The following is a 24074-nucleotide window of genomic DNA, read 5'->3' on the forward strand; positions in this document are numbered from 1 at the left end:
GCGATCTATTTTACTGCAAAATATTATAAAAGTGATACAATTTTGTGGCTCATAAATGTTTAATTACTTGATTTGAACAGGGGAATGAAAAAAAGCCCAGCAAGACAGGCCTGGCTTTTAAGATTTTTTATATTCAATTTGTTCTACTTTCACATCATCTCCAATTAGCTGATACACGTAAGTGACAACTGTAGAAGCCTGGATGTCCATTAACACAAATGAAGGAATAATGTTTGTTTCCAAGGCATTATATGCTCCAGTGGCAGAACCTGGCTTAATGTAGAATTTATTTTCACGCTCAAATGCTTCAAATTTGTGTGTGTGTCCTGAGATAAGAATGTCCACATCAAACTGCCTCTGCAACAGGGCTAAGCTGGCCATATCTCCCCATGGAATAACTTGATGCCCATGGATCAAACCAATTTTGAACTGCCCAACAGTCACAACTTTCTGTTCTGGATAATTCAGATTCTCATCGAAGTCTCCTCTCACAATATGAACATCACCGGCCAGAGTCTTCAGATAGTCATAACTCTCTTTGGTGCAAAGGTTTCCAGTACAGAGAATGTGCTGAATCTTTCCCGGCACGAGCAGTTTTTTGAATTTAGCGGGCAAACTGTTGCACCGGTGTGGGATGTGCAGGTCTCCTAACACCAACACCAACATCCTGTCACTGGGCTCCGCTCAGTCACCACCACCGCCTTCTTCCTCGGGCTCCTCGGCGCCCCCTTCCCTGTCTCTTTTATCTGGCTCTGTTCTTCCTCATGCTTTAATATACTTGCACCTCATTTCATGAAGGACTCAAGGTGGCGTCTTTGTCACTTGCGTCCCTTCCTCACTCAGTCCCCATACCCCAGTTTCTCACAGGTGCTTTCTCTCTCCACACAGTTAATGAATTTGGTATATGGAAAGGGGAGTTCTGACTCCTTTAGAAAAGTGATGTCCTCTCCCTCACAGGAAGTGGGGCCCTTCAGGGCCCACAGCAGGTCGCCAGCCCCTCCCTACCAAGGCCAGATGTGAGAGGGCTGGGGGCAGAGGGCACAGAGAAAAGGCCACTCTGAACCCGATGCCACTGCATCCAGCACTGGTCAGGAGCCTCAGCACCTTTAACCCAGGCCCCTGTGGCACTGATGGGGCAGTCCCACAGAAGAATTGTGAACCTTTCTCCTGAACCCTCCCCCACCGCATCTTCCCTTCTAGAAACTTGAGCCTCATCTAGGGTGTCTTGGGCATAGGCTTCCCTTGTCCCTCACTACAGGGCTCCAGTGTGTCCAGCTTGGGCTGGGAAGGGGTCAGTTGGGGAAGGTGAAGCCTTGAAGTGGTGGCACCTGACCCTACTGCTCCTCTTCCAGCCCCTCTCCTTCACCTGATGCCTCCCTGGACCTCAGAGCTTCCATAAGCTTGGGATCCCGGCCAAGCCCCTGGAGCATCCCCCCAGGCAGCCTGTGGGCTCTTGGAAGGCAGGATTGATCCCTTTTGGGTCTCCTAGAGTCCACAGGTGGCTAGTCACGGCACGGGACCCTGGGAAGGAAGTCCACGACTCATCCATCGGTGATGAGCGCCTATGGCCCTGTGCTGCCCACCAAACTCCTGCCCACCTCCCGGCCACGGGGGCACTAGCCAGCATGGGCTTCCACGGCCACCAGCAGGGAACTGCTCTGGGCGCGGCCAGCCCAAGCGGGGCCCTGGAGAGCCTGAGGCCAGGAGAACCACGAGACCGCAAGGGCCTTGGGCAGAGCCCACCCCTGCCCGGAACGCCTGCGTCGCCTGCCTGAGACCGCTCCGTCCCACCGCGCCGCCTGCCGCCCGCCGACTGCTGGCTGGCGCAATGGGCACGGGCCGTCAGGGGCGCAGGAGTCCTCCCCGGGAGGGAGGCCCCGTTCCGCTGCCCGCCCCTGCCTCCCATCCCCCCCACCTCCCCGTCCCCCATCCCCCCCACCCCCCCCGCCTTCGATCCCCCCCGCCCCGTACTCACGCCCCCACGGCGGCGAGTTTCAGCTCCTGGCGCCCTCGCGTCCGCCCGGGCTCTGGCCCCGCGCCAGGCGACTGGATCCATCACTGCCGCTAGCGGGAGACGGGACGGCGGGTCCCCCGGGGCTCCCAGGCCGCCGGCGCTGTCTGCCCGGGCTCGGAGAGCGGCGGCGGCGGCGGCGGCGCTGCTGGGGCTGCGGTCAGCGCGGGCACCGCGGACGCGCCGCGTCTCCCGCACTAATTGGCCCTCCCTCCGCCGCCCTCGCCGTAATTGCTGCTTCGCGGGGTGGGGGCGGGCGGGATGTCGGAGAGGAGGAACGGGCGCAGCTCCGGAGCCGGGCGTGAGGCTCAGCCCGAGCTGAGCCGCGGCGCTGGCGGGAGCCGCGTGTGCGCGCTGTTCTACGTTGGCTTTGCGTCCGTGCGCCTTCGTCCTCGCGGCGGCCCTGGCACGCCGCGGTCAACCCAGGGAAAAGCCTCTCAAGTGCCCTGGGGCCTTCTCCAAGATCTGAGAGCTGCTCCCCGCGGGATGGGGCCTGGCAGGGACTTTAGGAGCAACTCTGGGTGGCCGTCGGAGACTCGGGTGCAGCTGGGAAGCCGAGGTGGGCGCAGGCCAGTAGGTAGCCTTCCCCGCCCAGTGGTGGGGGCGGGGGGCAGCAGCGCACAAGAAGAGGGGAGTCTTCCTGAGAGGACAGGGTGGGTGTGGGGCAGGGGCTGTGGGGGGCAGGGGGCCAGCCCACCATCCTGGCTGACCACTGGAATTCCTCCAGGCTCCAATTCCGAGAGAAGGTCCTAGGTATCCCTGGGAGTCCTTTATGAGCCTGGCATCTGCTGCAGCCTGGCTGAGCCGACTGAACCCTAGTCCCTCCTCAGCCGCACACCCTCCGATCTGGGAGATAACAGCCTCTGGGCAAGTGGCTCTTTGGAGAAGGTTCCTTCCCCAGACATGTGAGAGAGCCTGAGGAGGGAACTAAGGGACCCTCAGAAGCAGGCCTGGACCAACCTGCAGTCAGACCTCTGGACCTCCAGGTCGGGGTATCCTGTCCGCACTCAAGCCCAGCTAGTCCCTGTGGGGCTCTGCACAGGTTGCCCAGGACTACCCTCCAGGCGGCTGAGCTCCTAGCTCTCACTCAGGGTCCCATTGATTGATTGTTTGGTTGACTGTCCCCTGGTTAGAGGTGGGCAGGGATGTTCTGCTGCCTATGCCTCCCCTGAGAGGAGAGCTGCCACACCTCCTCTGGGGACCATCCTCCCTCAGGGATTGCTCCAGGTCTGGATGGAAGTGGCAGGGTGAGTCAGACAGGCCTGTGTCAAATTCCCACTCTGCCACTACTAGGTCATGACCTGGAGCAAGGCCTTTTATGGCTTGTGTCTGTTTCCTTATCTGTAAAATACGGATAATAAAATCCATGACACGGTTGTTGTGAAGATAAATATTTGCTTGAAAGGGGTTTTGTCCTCCTCTTCCAACCGTCCCTTTGCTTTTGGGGCTTAGATACTGGGGCATGGAAGATTGGGGGCCTCTGCCCCCCCCCCCACTCTCTCCAGCTTCTAGGTGTCTCAGGGACTCAGGAAGCCCTAGGAATAGAGACTAAGCAACATGGTAGTTTGGGGCATAAAACTGTGGGACGCTACACTATTGTTTATAATAGCATTATTCACAATAGCCAGAAGGTGGAGACAAACCAAAGGTCCATCAACAGATAAATGGATAAACAAAATATGGTGTGTATTATTTATTTATTATTTATTCAGTCTTAAAAAGGTATGAAATTCTGATCCATGCTACAACATGGATGCATTCTGAAGACAGTATGCTAAGCAAAATAAGCCAGACACAGAAGGACAAATATTGTATGATTGCACTTCTATGACATACCTGGGGTAGTCAAATTCACAGGATAGAAAGTAGAATAGTGAGTATCAGGGTTTGGGGATGAGAGGAAATAGGGAGTTAGTGTTTAATAGATATAGGGTTTTCAGTCTGGGATGATGAAAAAATTCTGGAGATGGATAGTGGCAGTGGTTACATAACAACATGAATGTACTTAATACCATGGAACTGGGCATTTAAATATGACTAAAATGGTAAACTATATGTTATATATATTTTACCAACAAAAACCTAAACTAAACCAAAAAAACTTGTGGTACAGGTTGGGGTATGCCCAGGTCGAGTTGTAGGAGAGGCCAGAGTGAGGAGTCTGGATGCAGCACCAAGACCTAAACCCATGGACAAGTGAGCATGGGGTATGGGTGTCCTTGAGGGGCACACTTGAGACAGTGAAGGAAAAAGCCAGGTGTTTTGCAACCCAGGCAAATTGCCACAGCCCCTGAGTGTAGCAAAGCAGGCTCAGCCCAAGGAGGAACAGGCAGCAGTGCACCCTTCCTCTGAGGGCTCAAATCAAGATGCCCTCTGATTTGCTCAACCATTTTACAGATGGAGAAATTCAGGTCAAGTCACCATGTTTTTATTGAGGACCAGTCCTTGGTCCAGGCTTTGGAGGGACCTTGGGGGGAGGTGAGTAGGGGAGGGAGAGAAGATCCTAAGCTATCAAAGCTTCACTACATGTAATAAGTAACCTGCCCAAGGCCTCAGGCCAGTGTGATGTGAACAGGCACAAGGTTGAGCAGGATGAATGGTAGATGACAAGCTGGGTGCAATGCTAGGGGCAGTGGCAGTCTGGGTGGTTCCCAAAAGAAGTGGCTTCAAGTTGACCTTGAAGGGTGGGAGGATTTGGAGAAGGAAGAGTAGGGTTTGCCCTAGGGCTGGGCACAGCGTAGCAGGAAAAGGACCTGGCCTAACCTGATGGCATCATGAGACAGGGGGGCATCATGGTATGTCAGGCTGAACAGGGTAGTGCAGGGCCCCAAACAACAGGCTAAGGCTCTAGCTCTGGCCTGGAGATAGGAGGGAGCCTCTGCAGGTCTTACATTGTGGAAGGCAGGACGCTTGTCTCAGATGTGTCCATGGTCAGTCTCCCCAAGACTTAGGTGGTGGGACAATCCCTTAGGCTCCCTACCTGCATAACCACCCTCAAAAATGCCTCTGCTTCTCAGGTCCTCCATGCTGGTGCAGTCTCATCCGAAAGGCCATCTTCTCCTCCTTGAGCTTCACACCCACCCTCATGGTGAAATCCATCCACAGGTACTTCTCTTCCTTGTTGTATTGTGGCCAGTAGGTCAGCTTCCCAACATTGGGGTTTCTGCCCAGAAGGAAGAAGGAAAGAGGATTGTTCATGCTTGTCTTCACCCTGCCTTCTTCTCTTACCCTTCCCTGATTCACCTTCCCTTTGGGAGTTGGGGTCTAAGAAGTCTTTACAGAGATGATATATAGACATAGACCTTTAAGAAAAATTAGAAGACTATGTGGTGGCATGGGCCTTCCAGGCAGAGGGAACAGTATGTGCAAAGGGTTGGAGGTATGAAAGACCAGGGCTTTTGGAGGAAGCAAGTGTAAGGTTACAGAAAAACATGGGGTGTGTGAAGAGAATGGATGTGGAAAGAGGATGACACAGTAAAGATTTTGAAGATTTTCATGCCAAGAGGCTAAGTAAGGGCTTGGGACTTTAGTCTGGGAGTAGAGGGAAGCCATGAGGAGTTTTAAACAGGTGAGTGGCTTGGTCTGATGATATTTCACAAAGATCCCTTGAGTGTCATAAGGGAGATGGATGGTAAGGAGAGAGAATGTGGAGATGAGAGACTAGTCACAAGGCTAGCCAAAGCTCAGCCCACGTGTCACCTCTGCCAGGAAGCCACTCCTGCCCATCCAGGCTCAGACACCTTCTCTGTGCTCTCAAAGTACCTTCTGCTCCCCCCTCCCCAGTACAGCAACTTAATGTTTTTGTTATAACATTAACAAGCCACTAGAGGATGCGGGTCATGTCTGCAAGATTCTTGAATTCCAGCTCCCAGTATAGGGCTGGGTAAAAAACAGAGCATTATGAATGCATGAGTGAATGAAGAGTGTGGTCATGGGACAGAGAGAAACACATCCTAGGGATATTTAGGACCTGGTGACTGGGGAAAGGTGAGGAAGAAGGGGCAGTCTGCTTGGGCTGATTGTGCATTTCCTTTGGGACATGCAGGGACAAATACCAGAAGCAGCTGGCCAGTGGGTCAGATGCCCAGATGTGTTGGGGGACTAGACTCACCCTGTATGGGCAAAGTTGGCCCTGTATTTCATCATTTGGAGGCTCAGCGCCTTCTCCTCCACTGTGGAATGGCCGGGGGTCGGAATATGATGTGACATTTGGAACAGAACGTGGGGGGCTAACATCCCACCCTGCTCCTTCCACTATTGCTTCCATACCAAAAGGCTTTCATTTTCGGGAACATTTTAGATTAGGAACTGCCTAGCTCCTTAGGGTCGGTCAATGGAGAGGTGGCATCCCTCACCCCCCACTATCCACCCAGCCCTAGGGGCCTTTCCCATCACCTCTGCCCACCCGTCTACCCAGCTGCCCCGAGGCCTTTCGGATGAGACTGCACCTGTCCATCTGGCCTCATGCAACCTTCTGCAGCAACCTTCCACTTTCCATTCTTCCTGCCTCTGTTTCAGAGCCAGCCCTCATCATCTCCTCTGGGATATACCCCACCTTCCCTCCCAGTTGGCCTCCAGGCCTCTGCTCCTATTTCTTTCTAACTCAGTTCAGCACACTGAGCCATCTCTCTAAATGCACATCTGGCTGTCACTTCCCTGCTTCAAATCTTTCCCAGGGTATTTTGAATAAAGCTGTTTAGCTTTTCTGGGCCTCAATTTCTTCATCTGCAGAATGGAGAAAACTTCTCTTTTTGTAGAACTGTAGAAAGAGGAGACTTCCCTTTCTGGATTGTTGAGGGAATTGAATGAATACACAGAAACGGTTTAGAAGAATGTCTGGCACACAGAAAGTGTTCAAGCGTTTCAGTATTATTACTGTGGCGGGTAAAGCCCTGTGTGATGTGGTCTCAGCTCACCTCCGAAACGTGGCCCTCAGAGGGTACCTGACCTTACACTCCCACTCCAGGCACACTCCAGGTCAGTGGTTGCTCCCCAGTCTCCAACCCAGGCCCCTGACTCCCAGGCCTGGTCTGGGCCCCAGCCTTGCCCACAGGACAGATGGTGCACTCTGTTCAGGGGATAGAGCTTTTGGGGGAGGTAGGGAGGCAGGAGGTGCTGGGTGACAATGCTGAGTATCCCTACTCTCAGCATTGTCCTCTCTCTTGGACTGGCTTGGTTTTCTCATCAGCGCTACCCCTGGCCAGAGTGGTACCCTTGGCCGGGGTGAGGGCAGGTCTGTGGACCTGCATGGTCCTGTACACGCACATCTGCACATGCATCTGTGCAGTGGAGGATGCACTCATGGATTGCGGACCTGAGTCTGTGCTGGGTCTGCCCGGGGACTGCACTCACCAGTCCCGAGATAGACATGGCCCACGAGGACTGGCCAAACAGGGTTACGCAGCCTGGGTCTCCACCGAAGACTGCGATGGTTTTTTTGTACCCAGCGCTGAGCCGCCACCTGGTCCAGCAGCGCCCAGTTCCTGCGGGCCTGCGTGTCGCCCGCGCTCGGAGAGCGGGGCTTATAATCAGGGTCCCGAGCCCCGACCGTCTGGTTGCTCAGGGGATCCTGCCTGGCCCTGCCTCTCCTCGCCGCGTCCCTGAGACACCTGGTCTTGGGACCACACCTCTTCCCCTAGAGTTAGGTCCCTCTCCATGGCAGTATGGAGCGTCCGCGGAAGTTAGGCGTAGCCCCTGCACGCACCTCTTGCAGCCACGCCCCCACAGCCCCCTCCCCTCCCCTTCCACCCGGACCGCACCTCCTCCGCCCTGAGCCCAAGTCCGGAGGAGGCCGGGTCCCTCGTCCCCCGCGCCGGTCCCCGGCCCCGCCTACCTCAGGAAGGCCAGCCTATGCCGAGCCTATGCTGCCGCAGCACAAGCACCACTTTCTCGCGGGCGGCCAGTTCAGAGGCATCGTACGTGGAAGCGGAGCCCACGAGGAAGGCGCCTCCTGGGAACCAGACCATCACCCGGGCGTGGAAAGCCGAGGCCTGAGCGGGGCGGTGCAGTGGCTGAGCCGGGCGGCGCGCAGGAAGATGAATACTCAGCCGCAGCAGAGCGTCCCCAGGCGCGCGCTGGCGGTACACGGTCAGGTACAGACCGTCCTCGCTGAAGCTCAGCCACTTGGATTGTTTTCGCGTGTTGGGATACATGGAGGCGATATGCCCCAGGCCTCCTGAAGCCCCCTGCGGCCACGATACGAGTTTGGGCCCAATGTGGTGGCCATAGAGCTGAGAATGGTTGAAAACCCAGGTTCCGCATTTGAGGGAATAGAACCAAAAGCAATTATTTAGGCAGTGTGTGTGTGTGTGTGTGTGTGTGTGTGTGTGTGTGTGTGTGTCTATCTGCCTGTGTCCGAGTGGCTTCCACTAGCGTTAGGGTCCAGGGGTGGGAGGCAGCTTGGTTTCCCCAAGATCCACCCCTCTGCCTTGAGCCTGGCCCCATGAGTCTTTGTGGGGAGAGGTTCCCTGCTCCTGTTGGAGAGGCTGTTGGTGCTGTCAAGCCAGAAACCTGGGTACCCTGGGCACCTCCTTGTCTTTCATATCCCCTCCCCTCCCTCAGTCTCTGTTCTGCCTCCCAAACAGCTCTTAAATAGGCCTCCTCCTCTATTCCAGAGCTGCTGCCCTGTAACGGCCATTACCACATCTGGCCAGGACACTGCCCCAGCCTCTTTATATCCCTTCCAACTCATCCTCCACAGAGGACTGATAGAAAACAAAAACCTGACCTTTTCACTCCCCACCTTAAAACCTTCCTGGGCCCCCTGTGTTCAGTATTAGGTCCAGATTCACCTGCACTGCCCCAGGCCCTCTCCATCTAGCCTTCTTCTGGCCACCCTTTCCTGCAGATACACATGGACCCTAGCCTCCCACCTCTAATTCCCTTTGCTTCTGTCCCCTCTGCCAAATGCTTTCTCCTCTGCCTGGCAAACTCCTGCTCATGTTTAAGGCTCAGCTCAAGTGGTGCCCCCTCTGCTGGGCAGTTCCCCTCTGTGCTTCCCCAAAGCTCTATCCATGTTGACTATAGTACTGGGTTGGAGTTGAACCATGTACTCCCAAGGGGCAGGGATGGATGAGGATTTATCTGAGTCCTGGCACCCATGTGGACATTTGTGGAGCTTGGCTCTTGGGCCACCTCACCTTTTCTCCCTGCTGGCCGAGCCCTGAGAGTGGCTGTTCTCAATAGTTGGGGCTGGGTCCATCTGACTGGCTACAGGAGACCCTCTGCCTATTCTGCTCCATTCTCTGCTTGTTCCCTTGCTGCTCTGGCCCCAAACTAGTCATTATCCAAACTAGTCACTGGTCTTCTTCCCCTCTTAACTACCACCCCGTAGTCTGTTCTAAGCCATCCACAAATTCCTATACCTAACACTCTGTGTTGCAAACAGCTGTTGTCTGACAGTTCATGGCCAGTGTTCCAACAACTGACACCCAGACTTCGGTGCAGTGGATACCCCAATCTCTAAACCCCTGATCCTTGGGGCTCTAGTAATGGCTATCCCATGTTCTGTCACCTGATCCATGGGATTCCAAATAACAATCACAGACTGTTCAGAATGTCTGGGCTTCTCTCAGGTGTAGTCATTGTTCTAATGACTAACACCCCAGCACTCTAGTAACAGCCATTCATGTTCTAACAGTGGATGCCCCGTTCTCAACAAATAGACACCCAGGGTGGTGGTTATAGTTTTTTTAACATTCTTTTTTTTTTTAAGATTGATTTATTTGAGAGAGAGAGAGAGAATGTGCATGAGCAGTGGAAGGAGCAGAGGGAGAGGGAGAGAGAATCTCAAGCAGAATCCACATTGAGTGCAGAGCCCTTGGCGTGCCTGATCTCATGATCCTGAGATCATGACCTGAGCTGAAACCAAGAGTTGGTCACTCAACCGACTAAGCCACCCAGGCACCCCTCCCCCCTTTTTTTTCTACAGAGCGAGAGGACACCTGTGCTTGTGTGGGATGGGGGAGGGGCAGAGGGAGACAGAGAAAATCTCAAGCAGGTTTCACACCTAGCGCAGAGCCCAGCATGGAGTCCAGTGCAGGGCTTGATCTCACAGCCCTGAGATCTTGACCTGAGCCGAAATCAAGAGTCAGAATCTCAACCCACTGAGCCACCCAGGCACTCGGGTGGTTGTAGTTTCTTTCTTTCTTTTTTTTTTTTTTAAAGATTTTATTTATTTATTTGACAGAGAGAGACACAGCAAGAGAGGGAACACAAGTAAGGGGAGTGGGAGAGGGATAAGCAGGCTCCCCGCAGAGCAGGGAGCCGGATGTGGGACTCGATCCCAGGACCCTGGGATCGTGACCTGAGCCAAAGGCAGTCGCTTAACCGACTGAGCCACCCAGGCGCCCGGTTGTAGTTTCTTAATATCAACTGACACCCAGGTTCTTACAGTAGACATTTTTCTAAACCCAGTGCTTTATCCAACTAATTGTTAATGATTGCCACAGAATACTCTGGACAGTGGGTTACTCAATGGTCTGAATAAATAATTAATACATTTGTTCTGGGTAAATTCCCAAGCCCAAGGCTTCAAAAGGCAGTCATAACCTCAACAGGCTCATGTGACTCAGGGTTTGAGCCTTGCTAGAGATTGCATTAAGATTCTGGGACATTAGGGCGCCTGGGTGGCTCAGTCGTTAAGTGTCTGCCTTCAGCTCAGGTCATGATCCCAGGGTCCTGGGATCGAGTCCCACATCAGGCTCCCTGCTCGGCGGGAACCCTGCTTCTCCCTCTCCCACTCCCCCTGCTTGTGTTCCTGCTCTCGCTATCTGTCTCTCTAATAAATAAATAAAATCTTTAAAAAAAAAAGATTCTGGGACATTAAAACTGAACCTGAGCCTGTGACCTCCCCATCTTGGAGCTCCTTCTGCAGTGAAGGGTTGGATGTGCCATGTGGGCTTGTCCTTGGGCTCAAGTCCCAAGTGAGAGGGAAGAGCTCAGGGTTCACTGCGTATGGGGTGTGTGTGTGTGTGTGTGTGTGTGTGTGTGTGTGAGAAAGAGAGAGGGGGAGAGAGAGAGAGAGAGAGAGAAAGAACAAATGAACTGCTCCTCACATACTTTTAGGACAACTCAGCTCCCCAGAAGGTGCCAGGGGCACATCAGTGAGCACCTCCTCCTTACCTGGAGCTCTCCCATGAGAGAGCCAAGAACAGAATTATCAGTGCCTTAAACACCATCTGGGCCAATTACTTCATTATATAGGTTTGTAAACTGAGGCCCAGAATGGGCCCCTGGCCCACTTATGGCCACACAGTGGACTCTTTTTAGTGAGTTGTTCAAACCCTGACCCAGAGGCAGGCATTGGTCCACCGCCCTCCTTAGGGTTTGCCCACCTCCCAGATAGTAGTCCTTTGGCTCTTATGCAGGGATATAGGTGGTGGCATTTCTGATTCCTTCCCAGGATTCTGGAGGCCCTGGGGCAGTGAACCTGCAGGCACCCACAGGAGGTCTGGAGAAGGAGACTCCTAGGAAGACACTGATGGGTGTCTTCCCATGTGCATCTATTTTCCTTGGAGGGTCCCATATTTGGTAACCACTAGAGGTTCTTTGGTGTGCAGGGTACCTAGGAAGAGAGGAGAAGGGTCACTCTGGCCCTGAAAGAACTCTGGCCCATCTGCCATGGCACCAGTTGCAGCTTGCAGCTTTTCACAATTGCGTACTTGCCCACTTTTTCTGTGTTTCTCTCAGTATGTTTCTCTATCATTATTTAAGATTTAAGATTTCAACACTATGTTGGTAGGTGCGTAAAGGTTCATGTCTGTTATATAAAATATTTTCTATCATTTAATGCATCATTTAATGTCAATATCATTGTGTCATTTTGATTCTGCTTGTCTGATATTGATATTACCATATCTCTTTCTTATTGCTAACATTTACCTGGCATACTTCTGGGAAGAAATCACACACATATAGGCATTCTCATTCATATATCTACTCAAATTAATACTCACATGTACATACAAATCTACACATACATAGGTACATACGAGCTCAGCTTATCTACGGTGAAGCATGCAGAAATGCAAGAGCTAAATGCATGTAAGAACAGTTATATAAAGGTTACAGTGTATCCATATGTAGCATACATTGATTCACATGTTACACATAGGTACAGACACACTACAAGAAGATCTACACCTTAGCCAGCTCTTGGACTGAATATGAACTAGACCAAGTTGAATTTACCCTCTGCCTATGGCACTTCCTCCTCTTCTGGGCTCTCATCCTGCCCCACTCGTGTTGCCAAGCGTCACTTAGGCCTCACATCTGTTGCCCTTTCCTGAAGCACCCTTGTCATTTCTTCCCCTCCTTTATCAAAACTGAATTGTTCTGTGCCCTGGTCCCCTGGGGTTCACTCTGCAAATGACAGAAAGCAAATATGATCCAAGTATTACTGAACTTGGCTGTGTATCAGAATCATGTGGGGGAAATCATTGTTAAAACCCAGGTTCCTAGGCCCACCCTCTGAATGAGAATCTCAGGGTTGCATCAGGAAAGTGATTTACAAACACCTCCTGGTTTTGGGAATAGCATTTGGAGTTGGTGTGATAGAGGACACACTCCAGCTGCAGGTGGCCAAAAGTACCTCTCTGTGCATGTCCCCAGGTCTCTGCAGGGCTGACGAAAGCAATATCTGAGCACAGAGGGGTGGTTGTAATGGTGAGCCCGCAAGCACGTAGGCAGGACAGTGCGGGCAAAGGGTCATCTCAAATCTCCTATGTGTGCTGTTCTTTGCAATTTACAAAGCCTTTTCACATGGTCCTGCCATGTGAGCTTCTCATTGGCCCTGGGGAGAGCTGGGGGAGGCCTATGGGCCCAGAGAGGGGCAATGACTAGCCTGATGTCTCATAGGATGGAGCACGGAGGCAGAGGTCTGCCACATTATCTGGGTTTGCCCTGAAGCCTGGGTCCACTCATGATCAACTAGCCAACGACCATGAGTTACTGATCCTCTGGCGCTGTGCCAAACACTTTACATGGACTATCTCACCTTGTCCTCCTAAAACATGTAAAGGGTAATTGTTATTATTATTGCACCATACATATGTGGCAATGGAAGCTCAAAGGGGTTATATAACTTGCTTAAGGTCACACAGTGAGGCTCTCCTCAGAGTTTTGCTCTAAGCAGTGTTGTTTTGCTCTCCTCACTCCAGTCTCTGGGGGCACCTAAGCATGCAGCAGAGTGCTCTATACCCCTGAACAAGAGCTGCCTTGGAGTGGTCTTTTTTTTTTTTAAAGATACTTCACTATTTTTTTTAAGATTTTGTTTATTTATTTGACAGAGAGAGACACAGCGAGAGAGGAAACACAAGCAGGGGGAGTGGGAGAGGGAGAAGAAGGCTTCCCGCTGAGCAGGGAGCCCGATGTGGGGCTCGATCCCAGGATCCTGGGATCATGACATGAGCCGAAGGCAGACGCTTAATGACTGAGCCACCCAGGTGCCCCTTGGAGTGGTCTTCATCACAGCCTTGTTATCCAGAGACAATAGGTAAGCACTTATGAAAATATTCCACTTTTTGAGTAGGCAAAAAATGTTAATTAAAACCAGGAGTTAAGGGGTGCCTCGGGGGGTTCAGTTGGTTAAGCATCTGCCTTCAGCTCAGGTTATGATCCCAGGGTCCTGGGATCGAGCCCTGCCTCGGGCTCCTTGCTCAGTGGGGAGTCTTCTTCTCCCTCTCCCTCTGCCTGCCACTCCCCCTGTTCGTGTTCTCTCTCTCTCAAATAAATAACAGCAAAATCTTTTAAAAAATTGTTTATGTGATAAGTATCCTGTAGCCTTGTTGGCAACAGTCTCCCCCGCCCAACATGACCAGAAGGGATGGGTGAGGAAGGGATGTTATATCTACATTATATAATATATATTACACGGTCAGTAATGGCATGTTCTGTAAGACTCTGTAGCAGCAGATGGCTTAATGTGGTGGCTCTGAGCAAGGCTGCTGGGTTTGAATTCCAGCACTGCCATTCATAAGCTGTGTGACCGTGGGAAAATCACTTACCTTCTCTGAACCTCAGTTACGCCATCTGTGAAATCAACATAATAATAGTACTTAACTCATACAGTTGTAGTGAGGGTTAGATGGGCTCATGTAAGGAAGGCACTTAAAACAGGGAAAACCCATTATGTTAGCTGTTGTCATCAGTACTTGGGAAAAAGCTGATGTCGTTCAAGAACTTGAAAAGGGCAGAATTTGAAATTATATATTAGTCATGGAGAGTGAACACCAAAACACTCCAAAGATGTCTGAAGTAACAGGAAGGATTAATGTCAAAATGGTGTCAGTGGTTGCCTCTGAGTTGCAGGCATTAGTTACCTTGGTTTTTTTTTCTTTAACTTTTCCGTATTTTCTTTATCAACATTAATGGAGGGGGCGCTCAGTCAGTTGGGCGACTAACTCTTAATCTCATCTCGGGTGTTGATCCGGAGTCGTGAGTTCAAGTCCCATGTTGGGCTCCATGCTGGGTGTGGAGCCTACTTAAAAAAAAACAACCAAACAAAAAACAGTGGAGAGTTCACCATCAGTGTGGGGTTCAAGAGACTAGGGATGGGAGGACAGGGAAGGCAGGACCAAGGAAGTGGGGGTTATCAATAGTTCTGTCTGGTCTGGACCACAATCTTCTTTCTGGACCACATTCCCCTCCTCATCACCTCTACCAGCCTCCCCTGCAGGTTGTGTGTGGCCACATCAATAGGAATATGGAGCCCCATTTAGAGGAGGTGACAGAGCTGCTTGTTTCTTCTGCCTAGGATCTGACAAGTTTGGTTTACCTTAATGCAGTAAGCATGTGTCGCTCAAAGCAAGGGCCAAGCCGGGGGATGGAGGACAAGGGAAGGGAGTGGTAGAGAAGGCAGACAAGACTGTGAGTCTACCTGCCAGGCCTGGGGGCCAGGCACATAGAGACTACTCCACTCAGCTGTGCAGCAACTTGGCCAGTTCTTTTCTCTTTTTAAAAAATTTTATTTATTTATTTATTTGAGAGAGAGAGAGAGAGCACAAGCAGGGTTGGGGGAGGGACAAAAGGAGAGGGAGATGCAGACTCCCTGTTCAGCAGGGAGTCTGATGTGGGGCATCCCAGGACCCCAAGATCATGACCTGAGTAAAAGAGACTTAGCTGACTGAGACACCCAGGTGCCCCACATCTTGGCCAGTTCTGGGTGGGCCTTAAGGTCTGGTCCTGCCAACACCTGGCTCTACTCCTGTCACTTCTCCCTGAGTAAGAAACAGCCTTTCACCTGGTCCATCCATATGGGGAGGAGTGTGGGCTAGGACTCACGTGGGCTCCATCCAATGTTCACATGGGGCACAGGGAATGTCGAATGGGGAGCTGGGTCAGCCAGGTGGCCTTGGTGCAACGCTGTCTTAGGGTTAAGAATCTGTGATTCTGATATGTAGCACAAGGTGGCTCCTGTTCTGAGTCACCCAGCATTCTGTTTTTTGTGGGGGGAAGACCAAAGCCCCATCTGGTCCACTATTGGGCTTTACACATAAAGAGACATGTCTAACAAGTGAGGTGGAGTGTTCTTAGAGGCCAGATGACAGGGTGAAGTCACAGTCCTGGAGAGAGGAGACTTGCTTGGAGCTGGCCTAGCAGTTGGGCCTGGGGTGAAGGTAGAGGGCCTGGTTCTGGACCCACCGGGGTTCTGATGTGACCTCCCACCCACAGGGGGCAGTAAAGGGTACCTGCGAGGGTGGAAGAATCCTCTCACTGAGCTGAGATCCTGCGCCCAGGCTGGTCAGGGATGACTCTCATCAGGGTATATCAAACATGGGGGGAGGTACACTTCTCTATTCCAAACAGCATCAAAGGTAGCAGCTGCAGACCCAAGGAGAGTGTGTGTCTGCCAGGATCGCACCCTTAAGGAATCTCTGGGACATTCTGGCAAGCAAGGATTCATAGATGACTAGCCCTGAGGGAGCCTAGAGGCCAGTGCCAGGGGTGAGGGTAGGAGAGTGTAGCCAACACCGAGCCATGGATGGTGGATACAGCTGGGACCCCGCCCCCCCTCTGCCGCCAAGAGGGGCCTGGCCAGTGTGCCTGGTTACCTCTGCATCTACAGGCGCTGCCCAAGAAAACACAGACTCAGTTCAGCTCTGGACTTGATAACTTCTGGGGCGCCTTCATGGCCTGGAGGCTCCCAAACAAAAGAAGTCCAAAACTTATACTCTGAAAACTACAAAACATTGTTGTAAGAAATTAAAACAGATCGGGGTGCCTGGCTGCCTCGGTCAGTAGAGCATGCAACTCTTGCCCTTGGGATTGTGAGTTCAAGCCCCATGTTGGGCCTAGAGCCCACTGTAAAAAAAAATAAATTTATTTTAAAAAAGAAATTAAAGTAGATCCAAACGAATGGGAAAACACCCTGTGTTTGTGCATGAAAGGACTTCATATTGTTAAGCTGGTAAAGTAACACTCCCCAGATTGATCTGCAGATTCAGTGCCATCCCTGTAAGAATCTCGGCTGACTTCTTGGTAGAAATCGACAAGTGGATTCTAAATTTCATATGGAATTGCAAGGAAGCTGGACTGGGTGAATCATGAATAAGAATAAAACAGGAAGACTCATAATTTCCTATTTCAAAACTTATTACAAAGAAATGGTAAGCAAGAGAGGGTGGTATATACTGACATAAATCAACCATAGAAATTAATGGAACAGAATTGAGAGTCCCGTGTATATATGTATAAATAGACCCATGTATCTATGCGTGGCTGAGTTTCGACAAGGCTGCCAAGGGTGCCAAGACCATTCAGTGGTGGGGAGAATGGTCTTGTCCACAACATGGTATTGGGACAATTGGATCGCCACATACAAAAGAACGAAGAAAATGAAGACAAGCCACGGAATAGGAGAAAATATTTGCAAATCATATAGCCGTTAAGGGACTTGGATTCAGAATATATAAAGGACTCTTACAACTTAACAAAAAAAAAACAAAACTCAATTAAAATTGGGCAAAGGATATGAAGAGATAGTTTTCCAAGGAATATGTTTAAAAGGCCAATAAACATATGGAAAGATGTTCAACATCATTAGCCATCAGGGAAATGCAAATCAAAACCAAAGTAGATCCCACTTCACACCCACTGGGGTGACTGGAATACAAAAGTCAGATAGTAGATGTTGTCAAGGACATGGAAAAATCTAAATCCTCATAGACTTCTGGGAGGAATGTAAAATGTGCAGCCACTTTGGAATACAGTCTGGCAGTTCCTCCAATGATTAAACATAAGAGTTACCGTATAACTTAGCAATTTTACTCCTAGGTGTGTGTGTGTGTGTGTGTGTGTATCTTCAAGAGAAATAAAAACATGTCCACACAAAAACTTGTACACAAACATTTAGAGCAACATTATTCCTAATAGCTACCAGGTAGAATCAACCCAAATGATGAATCAGCTAATGAACGGGAAACAAAATGTGATATATCCATAAAATGGAATACTATTTGGCCACACAGAATGAAGTACTCATACATGTGACACCATGCTTATGCCAAGTGAAAGAAGCCAATCACAGAAGACTATGTCTAATAAGATTCCATGAATATGAAATGTCCAGAACAGAGAAGCTAATAAAGACAGAAAATAGATTAGATATGAAAAATCATTTCACTGTACACTTCAAGTAGGTGAATTGTATGGTATGTGAATACAATCTCAAGAAACCAATCTAAGAAAAAGGGAAAGCTGATGTGAAACAGACCGACAATCCCGACATTTTGGCAAGGATTTGGATCGACCAGAACTCTTATGCATTGCTGGTGGGAGTGTAAATTGGTACAACCTCTTTGAAAACTGCTTGGCATAATCCACTCGAGTTCAAAGCTACAACACCATGACTCAGCAATTCCAAATCCCTCCACTAATTCCACGTGGTAGATATATACTGAATGAACGTGTCTGTATGCTCACCAGAAGGCGTGTTAGAAAGTTCCTATCAGGGCGCCTGGGTGGCTCAGTTGGTTAAGCGACTGCCTTCGGCTCTGGTCATGATCCTGGAGTCCCGGGATCGAGTCCCGCATCGGGCTCCCTGCTCGGCGGGGAGTCTGCTTCTCCCTCTGACCCTCCCCACTCTCATGTGCTCTCTCTCTCTCTCTGTCTCTCTCATTCTCTCTCTCAAATAAATAAATAAATAATCTTTAAAAAAAAAATTAAAAAAAAAAAAAAAAGAAAGTTCCTATCAACACCATTCATAAAAGCCCCGACTGGAGACTACCCAAAGGCCTGTTAAGAGAACGGGAAACATGCCGTGGTGTATTCACACGATGAAATCCTGTTACAATGAGATTGAATGATCCTTGGATGCATCTCTCGGACCTAATGTGGAGTGAAAGTAGCCTGACACAAAAGAGCATCTACTGTATAATTCCATTTTTATTCCATTTCATGGAATCATAGGCTGTGTGATTCCATTTAGCAGGCAAAACTACCCTCTGCCATTGAGAATCGTATAGCCATCACCTTTGGAGGGGAGTCCCGGAAAGAGCACAGGGGAACTCGTTCCAGCGGCTAATAATATTCTGTTTCTTAATCCAGGTGCTGGTTACATACTGGTGTGTATGTGAATATTCATTTTATGAAAATTAATCAAACTTTATACTTAGGATTTGTGTACTTTTTGGTACATACATTATGTTTCAACATAGAAGTTTACTAAAAAGAAGAAAAAGAAAGGAAAGATTTGGCTGGGTCGGGGGGGGTATTTTGTGAAAGGAGTGACTCCTGACAGAGCAGGAACCTCAGCAATGTACAGAGCTACAGACCATCTCTGGAGGGTCTCTGGAGGTAGGAGTGGGCTGCTGAAACCACTCGGACCCAAGAAAAAGCTGATTCTATTTTGGGGAAAAAGGCTGTGAATCAGAAAATATCACTTGCTTCAAATGTAACCTTCGGTCACCATATGATGAAGCAGTGCTGGCTCCAGAGGAAGAAAGGGAACGGAGGGTCTAAGAGGTCTGTCACCCAACGGATGTTCAGGGAGCATCTCTGGGGACGGAGAGTCACATCCAAGTCACCGGGAAGTATGTTTGGGAGCTCCCAGGGCGTGGAAGGGCCTCCAGGGGTTATCATCAAGTCCACAGCTGAGCTGAGGCTATGCTTTATTGAGGAGCCAGCTGTGGATGCAGCCTTGGCCCAGGCGCACTGGCTGAGCCCCTCCCGGGGTGTTCTACCTGCCCCCTGTGGGTGGGAGGCCAGGCCAGAATCATGCTCTCCGCCTTCACCCAGGCCCAGCCGCTGAGCTGGCTTTGAGCACAGGCTCCTTCTCTCTCCAGGACCTTGGCCTCACCCTGCGATCTGGCCTCTAAGGACACCCCACCCCACTTGCCAGACGTGTCTGCATATATCTAAAGCCCAATAGTGGACCAAATGGGGCCTTGGTATTCCCTCAAAAACAGAGCATGCTGGGTGACTCAGGAGAGGACTCATCCAGTCCTATATATCAGAATGTCCGCTCTGGCGCAGCCAAGACTCTTTCCAAGCATCTTTATTGTTGCTGCTGCCATCATTATCATTGTTCCTATTGTATATGTAAGGAAACTGAGACCCAGAATGGAGAAATGACTTGGCCCAGGCCTCACAGGAAGTGTGACTTGCATTCCCACAAAGGAAGGTGGCTTACTGCCAGTAGGAAAGAGCAGGAGAAAAAGGATGGGACCTTTGTTCATGCTGCTCCCTCTGGGTGGAATGCCCTTCCCTGCATTGTCAACCAGGTGAACTCCTGGCTATCCTCCAAAACTCAGCTCATCCCCTTCTGGGTGCCTTTCTGATATGCTACACCCCTATAGGATACAGCCAGATTCCTGCAGTTTCTTGCATGAGACCAACCTGCCCAGACTTCGTGCATAGACAGGGAACCGAAATCTCTGAGAGGGAAGGACCTGCCTGAAGTCATGGAGAGACTCAGCCCAGAGACTGGTCCCAAGGATTACCCTGGCTGCCTGCAGGTGAGCTCACCTCATGCCCTGGAGGTGGCCCGGGACTGGGGTTGCAGGGTGGGAAGCTCTGACCTGAGCCTGCTGTCACTGGATGTCTGGTCCAATTAGGAGACAATTGAGGAATTCCCACTGCCCACCTGTATTTTTCAGGTGGCCCTAACATACTGCAGTCCCACCCCTGACTTCAAAGGTCCTAGGATACCTTCAGGCCCTCTTGCTGCTGTCTGCAGTGCTGTCCCTTTCCCAGAACTCTGGCCATGGCATTTCCAGTGCCACTCCCCAGGCCCAGCCTGAGACCCAGGTGTGCCTCCAGCTGGCCACATGGGGGCCAGGGTGCGGCCCTGCAGGAATGGGTCCTTAGGACTGATTCGTGGGTGAAGCTCTGGGAGGCTGGGAAGGGCCAGGAGCCTCCCTCCAGTTTTGGGTCGAGGGTCACAGAAAGCCTGACGGGCTTGCTCAGTCACACTGGGCAGATTCCTCCCAGCCCTTGGGGTGGTGACTTTAGGCAGCACCCACCCCAGGGGGTGGTCCTAACAGAGACTGGGCTCCTGGGGGCTCACCCTGGCTCTGCCTCATACCTTGTCTGTCACACAGGTGTGGCAGACAAGGCCTCCTCTCAGGAGGCCGGGGCCAGGCAGGGGTGATAGGACTCTGCCCACCCACCCACCCAGTCAACTTTGCTGCTCTGGGACCCCTGTGGTGCTTCTAGGTCTGCTTGGACGGCTGCCTGGTCTCCTAAGAGGCCTGGGGGCCCAATTCCCCCTCACTGCTTATCTCACCCAAGGGGAGCGATGGCCTGGCTCAGAGTCTTCACTTGCTTGGGGCTCTGAATGGTGTTGGGGTGTGATGGGGCCTGGAGACCAGGGAGAAAGATGGCCTGGACGCTGACCCTCCATGGTGGGGGTAGGCTCGACACCTCAAGCCCTTTACCCTGCCAGCTTCCCTATACCTGAAGACCCAGCAGCAGGTGAGGCCCTGGAGTCTGGTCAGGGGGAGGATGTGCACACGGACCAGCCATAGCATCCGAGTGCAGGCCTGAGGATGGAGGGGGCTTGTGTGGCATCCAACCAAGAGCAGCACTGGACCCTGTCATCTCTCTTACCACAGTCTGAAGCTGTTACCCTGCAAGACCCCCTCCCGCTGGCCATCCCTTGCTGGCCTTGCCACCCGTTAGAACCCCAGTCCCTCCACCTACATCAGCCTCTGAGATCTCTCAACTCCAGCAAAGTGCGTTCTAGACATGAGGGCACATTCTGGAGGGGGAAGGACAACTCGGAGGCCAGTGGATTTAGCTATGAGTCCGGCTCTGTCATCTCTGTGTGTGTGGCCTCAGGCAAGGCACCCTCCCCTCTGATTCTCATTGTCCTCATCTGTAGAATGGAGATCCACTCAGGACCCTGAAGGACCATTCAGGACCCCAGAGGACTGTCCAGACGCCTGAGGGAGATGATGGATGTGAGTAAGCCTGACACAGAGGCGAGCTTAGCAAGTGTCCTTGTGATGCCTGGCTAGCTGGTTGCCTTGTGCCCTGAGCCTGGTCGAAACTGTAGTCAAGGGGGCCGTCTGATTCAAAGGACAGTATGATTGTGAAAGCTGTGTCCGTATCTAGGCCAGAGAGCAGTTACTGAGCACTTGCTGTGTGTCAGGCACTCGACAGCTAATTATCACTCAGGGCTCACAGCAGATCTATGAAAGGGGACATGATCACTGCTCCCATTGCATAGATGGGAAAATTAAGAAACAAAGAAGCTAAATAATTTACACAAAGATACACATTTAGTAAATTGCAGAACTGAACTGGAACCCTATTAGGGTGTGTGAATATGAGTGTGTGGGACTGGCCACGTGGGTGAGTAACTAAGTTTGGCACTGGGTATACACACGCATGTCTGTGTCTACTGGAGCGGCTGCTGGTACCTTGTCCAGGTGGCTGGGTCCAGATGTGTGCATCTGACCCCGCAGTCACCCCTGGTGCACACACACGCTGCTCACATGGTCCTTCCTGTGACCCCGCACAGGGAGGCTCCCTGGGCCCACCAGTCCCTTCCCTGCAGGACCTGGCCTGTCTGAGTTTGTGGGTTCCCCCTGGCTTGCTCCCCTCAGCTCTGTGTAGCTGCTGGATCCTCAGGGCAGGGCCATCAGTCAGTCACGGATGACCTGGCAGGCCGGGGAGGGGTGTTCCACGATCAATGGCCCAGGGAAGACAGACTAAAAAGGCAGGAGGACTGAAATCCCAGCAGCGTACCCACCTTGTATGAATGCTCCCGCTGAGCGACTGGGGTGGGGCCAGGCCATCCCCCTCCCTCCCTGTGTGGAAAGAACTCTAGAAGCTGGGGTTGGGGGGATGAGAGGGAGGGAAAGATGGCAGTGGGACAGGGTCTGAGGCCCACCCTCCAGAGCCCTCTGGCGATGGTGGCACCAAAGCTGGTGATGGTTCCCCCCACCCCATGCCTCCCAGGTATGGTGCGCCCTCAGGCCTGGAGGGAGAGGCCTCTATACATCCAGCATGGTCAGATCTGGGCCCTTGATTCCCAGCCTGGGCTTGCTCGCCTCCAGGCAGCCCCTGGGGGTCTTCCTTCCCCTCACCTCTCTGTCCATCAATCAGCAGGTCTATCTGTCTACTCTAAATCTAGAGCCAACCACTGCCTTTCCACCTAGCTGGAAACCCACACTGGTCCCCTCCCTACTCTCCCTGTCCCCACTCTCACCACACCCCCCAACCAGTTCATGTCACCTGCTGGTTAAAACCTTTCCAAGGCCCTCCATTACCCTCAAGCACACAGCCTCTTTGCAGCCCACAAGGCCCCTCAGAGTCTGGTCTTTGCTGACCTCTCCAGCCTTTAGAACTGTTTCCTCAGTACATTTCAACCTCCAGGCCTTTGTGTCTGCTGTTCCCTCTGCCAGGAACACCCTTTCCCGCTGCTCCCCATCCCTCAAGTCCACTGCTCTGGCCAGCACCCTGGAGTAATCTCTGCTTGTCCTTCAGGTCTCAGCTTAGATGTCCTTCCTTCCTTCCCATGTCCACCAGGTCAGGGCTGGCCCATGCCTCTGTGTACCTACAGTCCTCTGAGTCCCCAGTGGCACGCGGTGACTGGGGCTTGTTTATTTGTCAGGCTCTCCACTCACTTGTGGGGACAAACTTCCCTGTGGAGAGAAGGGGAAGGGAACGGGAGGCCTTCAATGCCAGGTGAAGAACATGGACTTGCCCTAAGGGTGGCAAGGAATCACAGGGAACTTTTGAGCAGGGGAGTGGCATGACTCAGGGCCCATTTGGCTTTATGTCTTTCCTTCCTGCCCAAAATGGACTTCCCTGAACAGCACTGGTCCCAACTGCAAGTGCTTTTCATGTAACTCTTAGCAGCCAGGAACTTAGTCTGACTGAGGAAGGGTATTTGTGGGATTGGACCTGTAGGATGAGAGAGTGGGGGCAGGGAAAGTCCTTGTGATATGGATTAGAATCCAGATGTTTTGAGGGAATGGGGCAATGATCCTCAAAAAAAGAAATGTTTGCCCCCCCCCCCCAAAAAACCTCTGGTTCCTTTTCACCTGTTGTAGCCTGAGTGGGTAGGCCTCTTCTTTTCTCTGTGACAAAAGCCTGACTGATGCACTAGTCCAGACACCCTCCCCCAACTGTTTTCCTGTGTCCTGGTAGGTATTGTGGGGGCTGTGCTGAGCTCCCCTAGAAGTTGGTCTCCCCAAGCTGGGAGGGGAGGGAGGAGCCCAGCCAGGCCATAAAGTGTTGAAGCACTAGGGCTGGGAAACTCACATCTCACATCCTAAGAGTCAGGGCTCCGGCCTAGCTGGATTCTGTTTTGTCTTGTGCAGGAGACAGGTGTGGGCAGCATGGAGAAAGCGACCTCCCTCAGCCTGAGTCAGGCTTTGGGGGTGATTACTGCTTGGGAGGCTAAGATCTGTTCTAGGCTGGATCCCCTGAGGTCTCAGGACTCCCCTCTACTCCAGGACTGCCTTGTCCATCCACCCTCCTGGCTAAGGAGGACATCTGTGCCAGACCGAGCATAGGTTTGGTGGCTGAAGAGCCTGGGTTCGTGTCCAGCAGCCATGGTTCCCCGGCTCTCTGTCTTTTACTCACTCATCAAACATCCCTGACTCCAGATCCT

The 24074-nt window shown here is 51.7% G+C and overlaps 1 protein-coding gene, 2 long non-coding RNA genes and 1 pseudogene across 3 annotated transcripts in view; 1 reads left to right on the top strand and 3 right to left on the bottom strand.

Moving 5' to 3' along the window:
- Nucleotides 1-2281, bottom strand: part of LOC145717540 (uncharacterized) — a 13068-nt gene extending 10787 nt beyond the window's left edge. Inside the window, exon 1 of the long non-coding RNA XR_014140831.1 lies at nt 1976-2281. This is a non-coding gene — a long non-coding RNA (uncharacterized LOC145717540). The remainder of the gene's footprint in view (nt 1-1975) is intronic.
- On the bottom strand, nt 41-726 carry LOC102725714 (vacuolar protein sorting-associated protein 29 pseudogene; annotated as a pseudogene).
- A 63-nt stretch (nt 2282-2344) lies between the features above and the next one.
- LOC145717541 (uncharacterized) lies at nt 2345-21411 on the top strand. Its single transcript, XR_014140832.1, has 4 exons — nt 2345-2584; nt 5029-5116; nt 19807-19965; nt 21333-21411. It is a non-coding gene; the product is annotated as an uncharacterized LOC145717541 (long non-coding RNA).
- Nucleotides 6119-11634, bottom strand: CES4A (carboxylesterase 4A). The gene is given in 9 exon segments (XM_006752353.2): nt 6119-6183; nt 7206-7290; nt 7364-7441; nt 7443-7518; nt 7845-7858; nt 7861-8186; nt 9907-9919; nt 11378-11508; nt 11511-11634. Coding segments are annotated over 9 exon segments (912 nt in total).
- Nucleotides 21412-24074: the final 2663 nt, after the last annotated feature.

The sequence above is a fragment of the Leptonychotes weddellii genome, chromosome 16, assembly GCF_054177405.1.
Source record: "Leptonychotes weddellii isolate Sample4059 chromosome 16, ASM5417740v2, whole genome shotgun sequence".
NCBI lineage: Eukaryota > Metazoa > Chordata > Mammalia > Carnivora > Phocidae > Leptonychotes > Leptonychotes weddellii.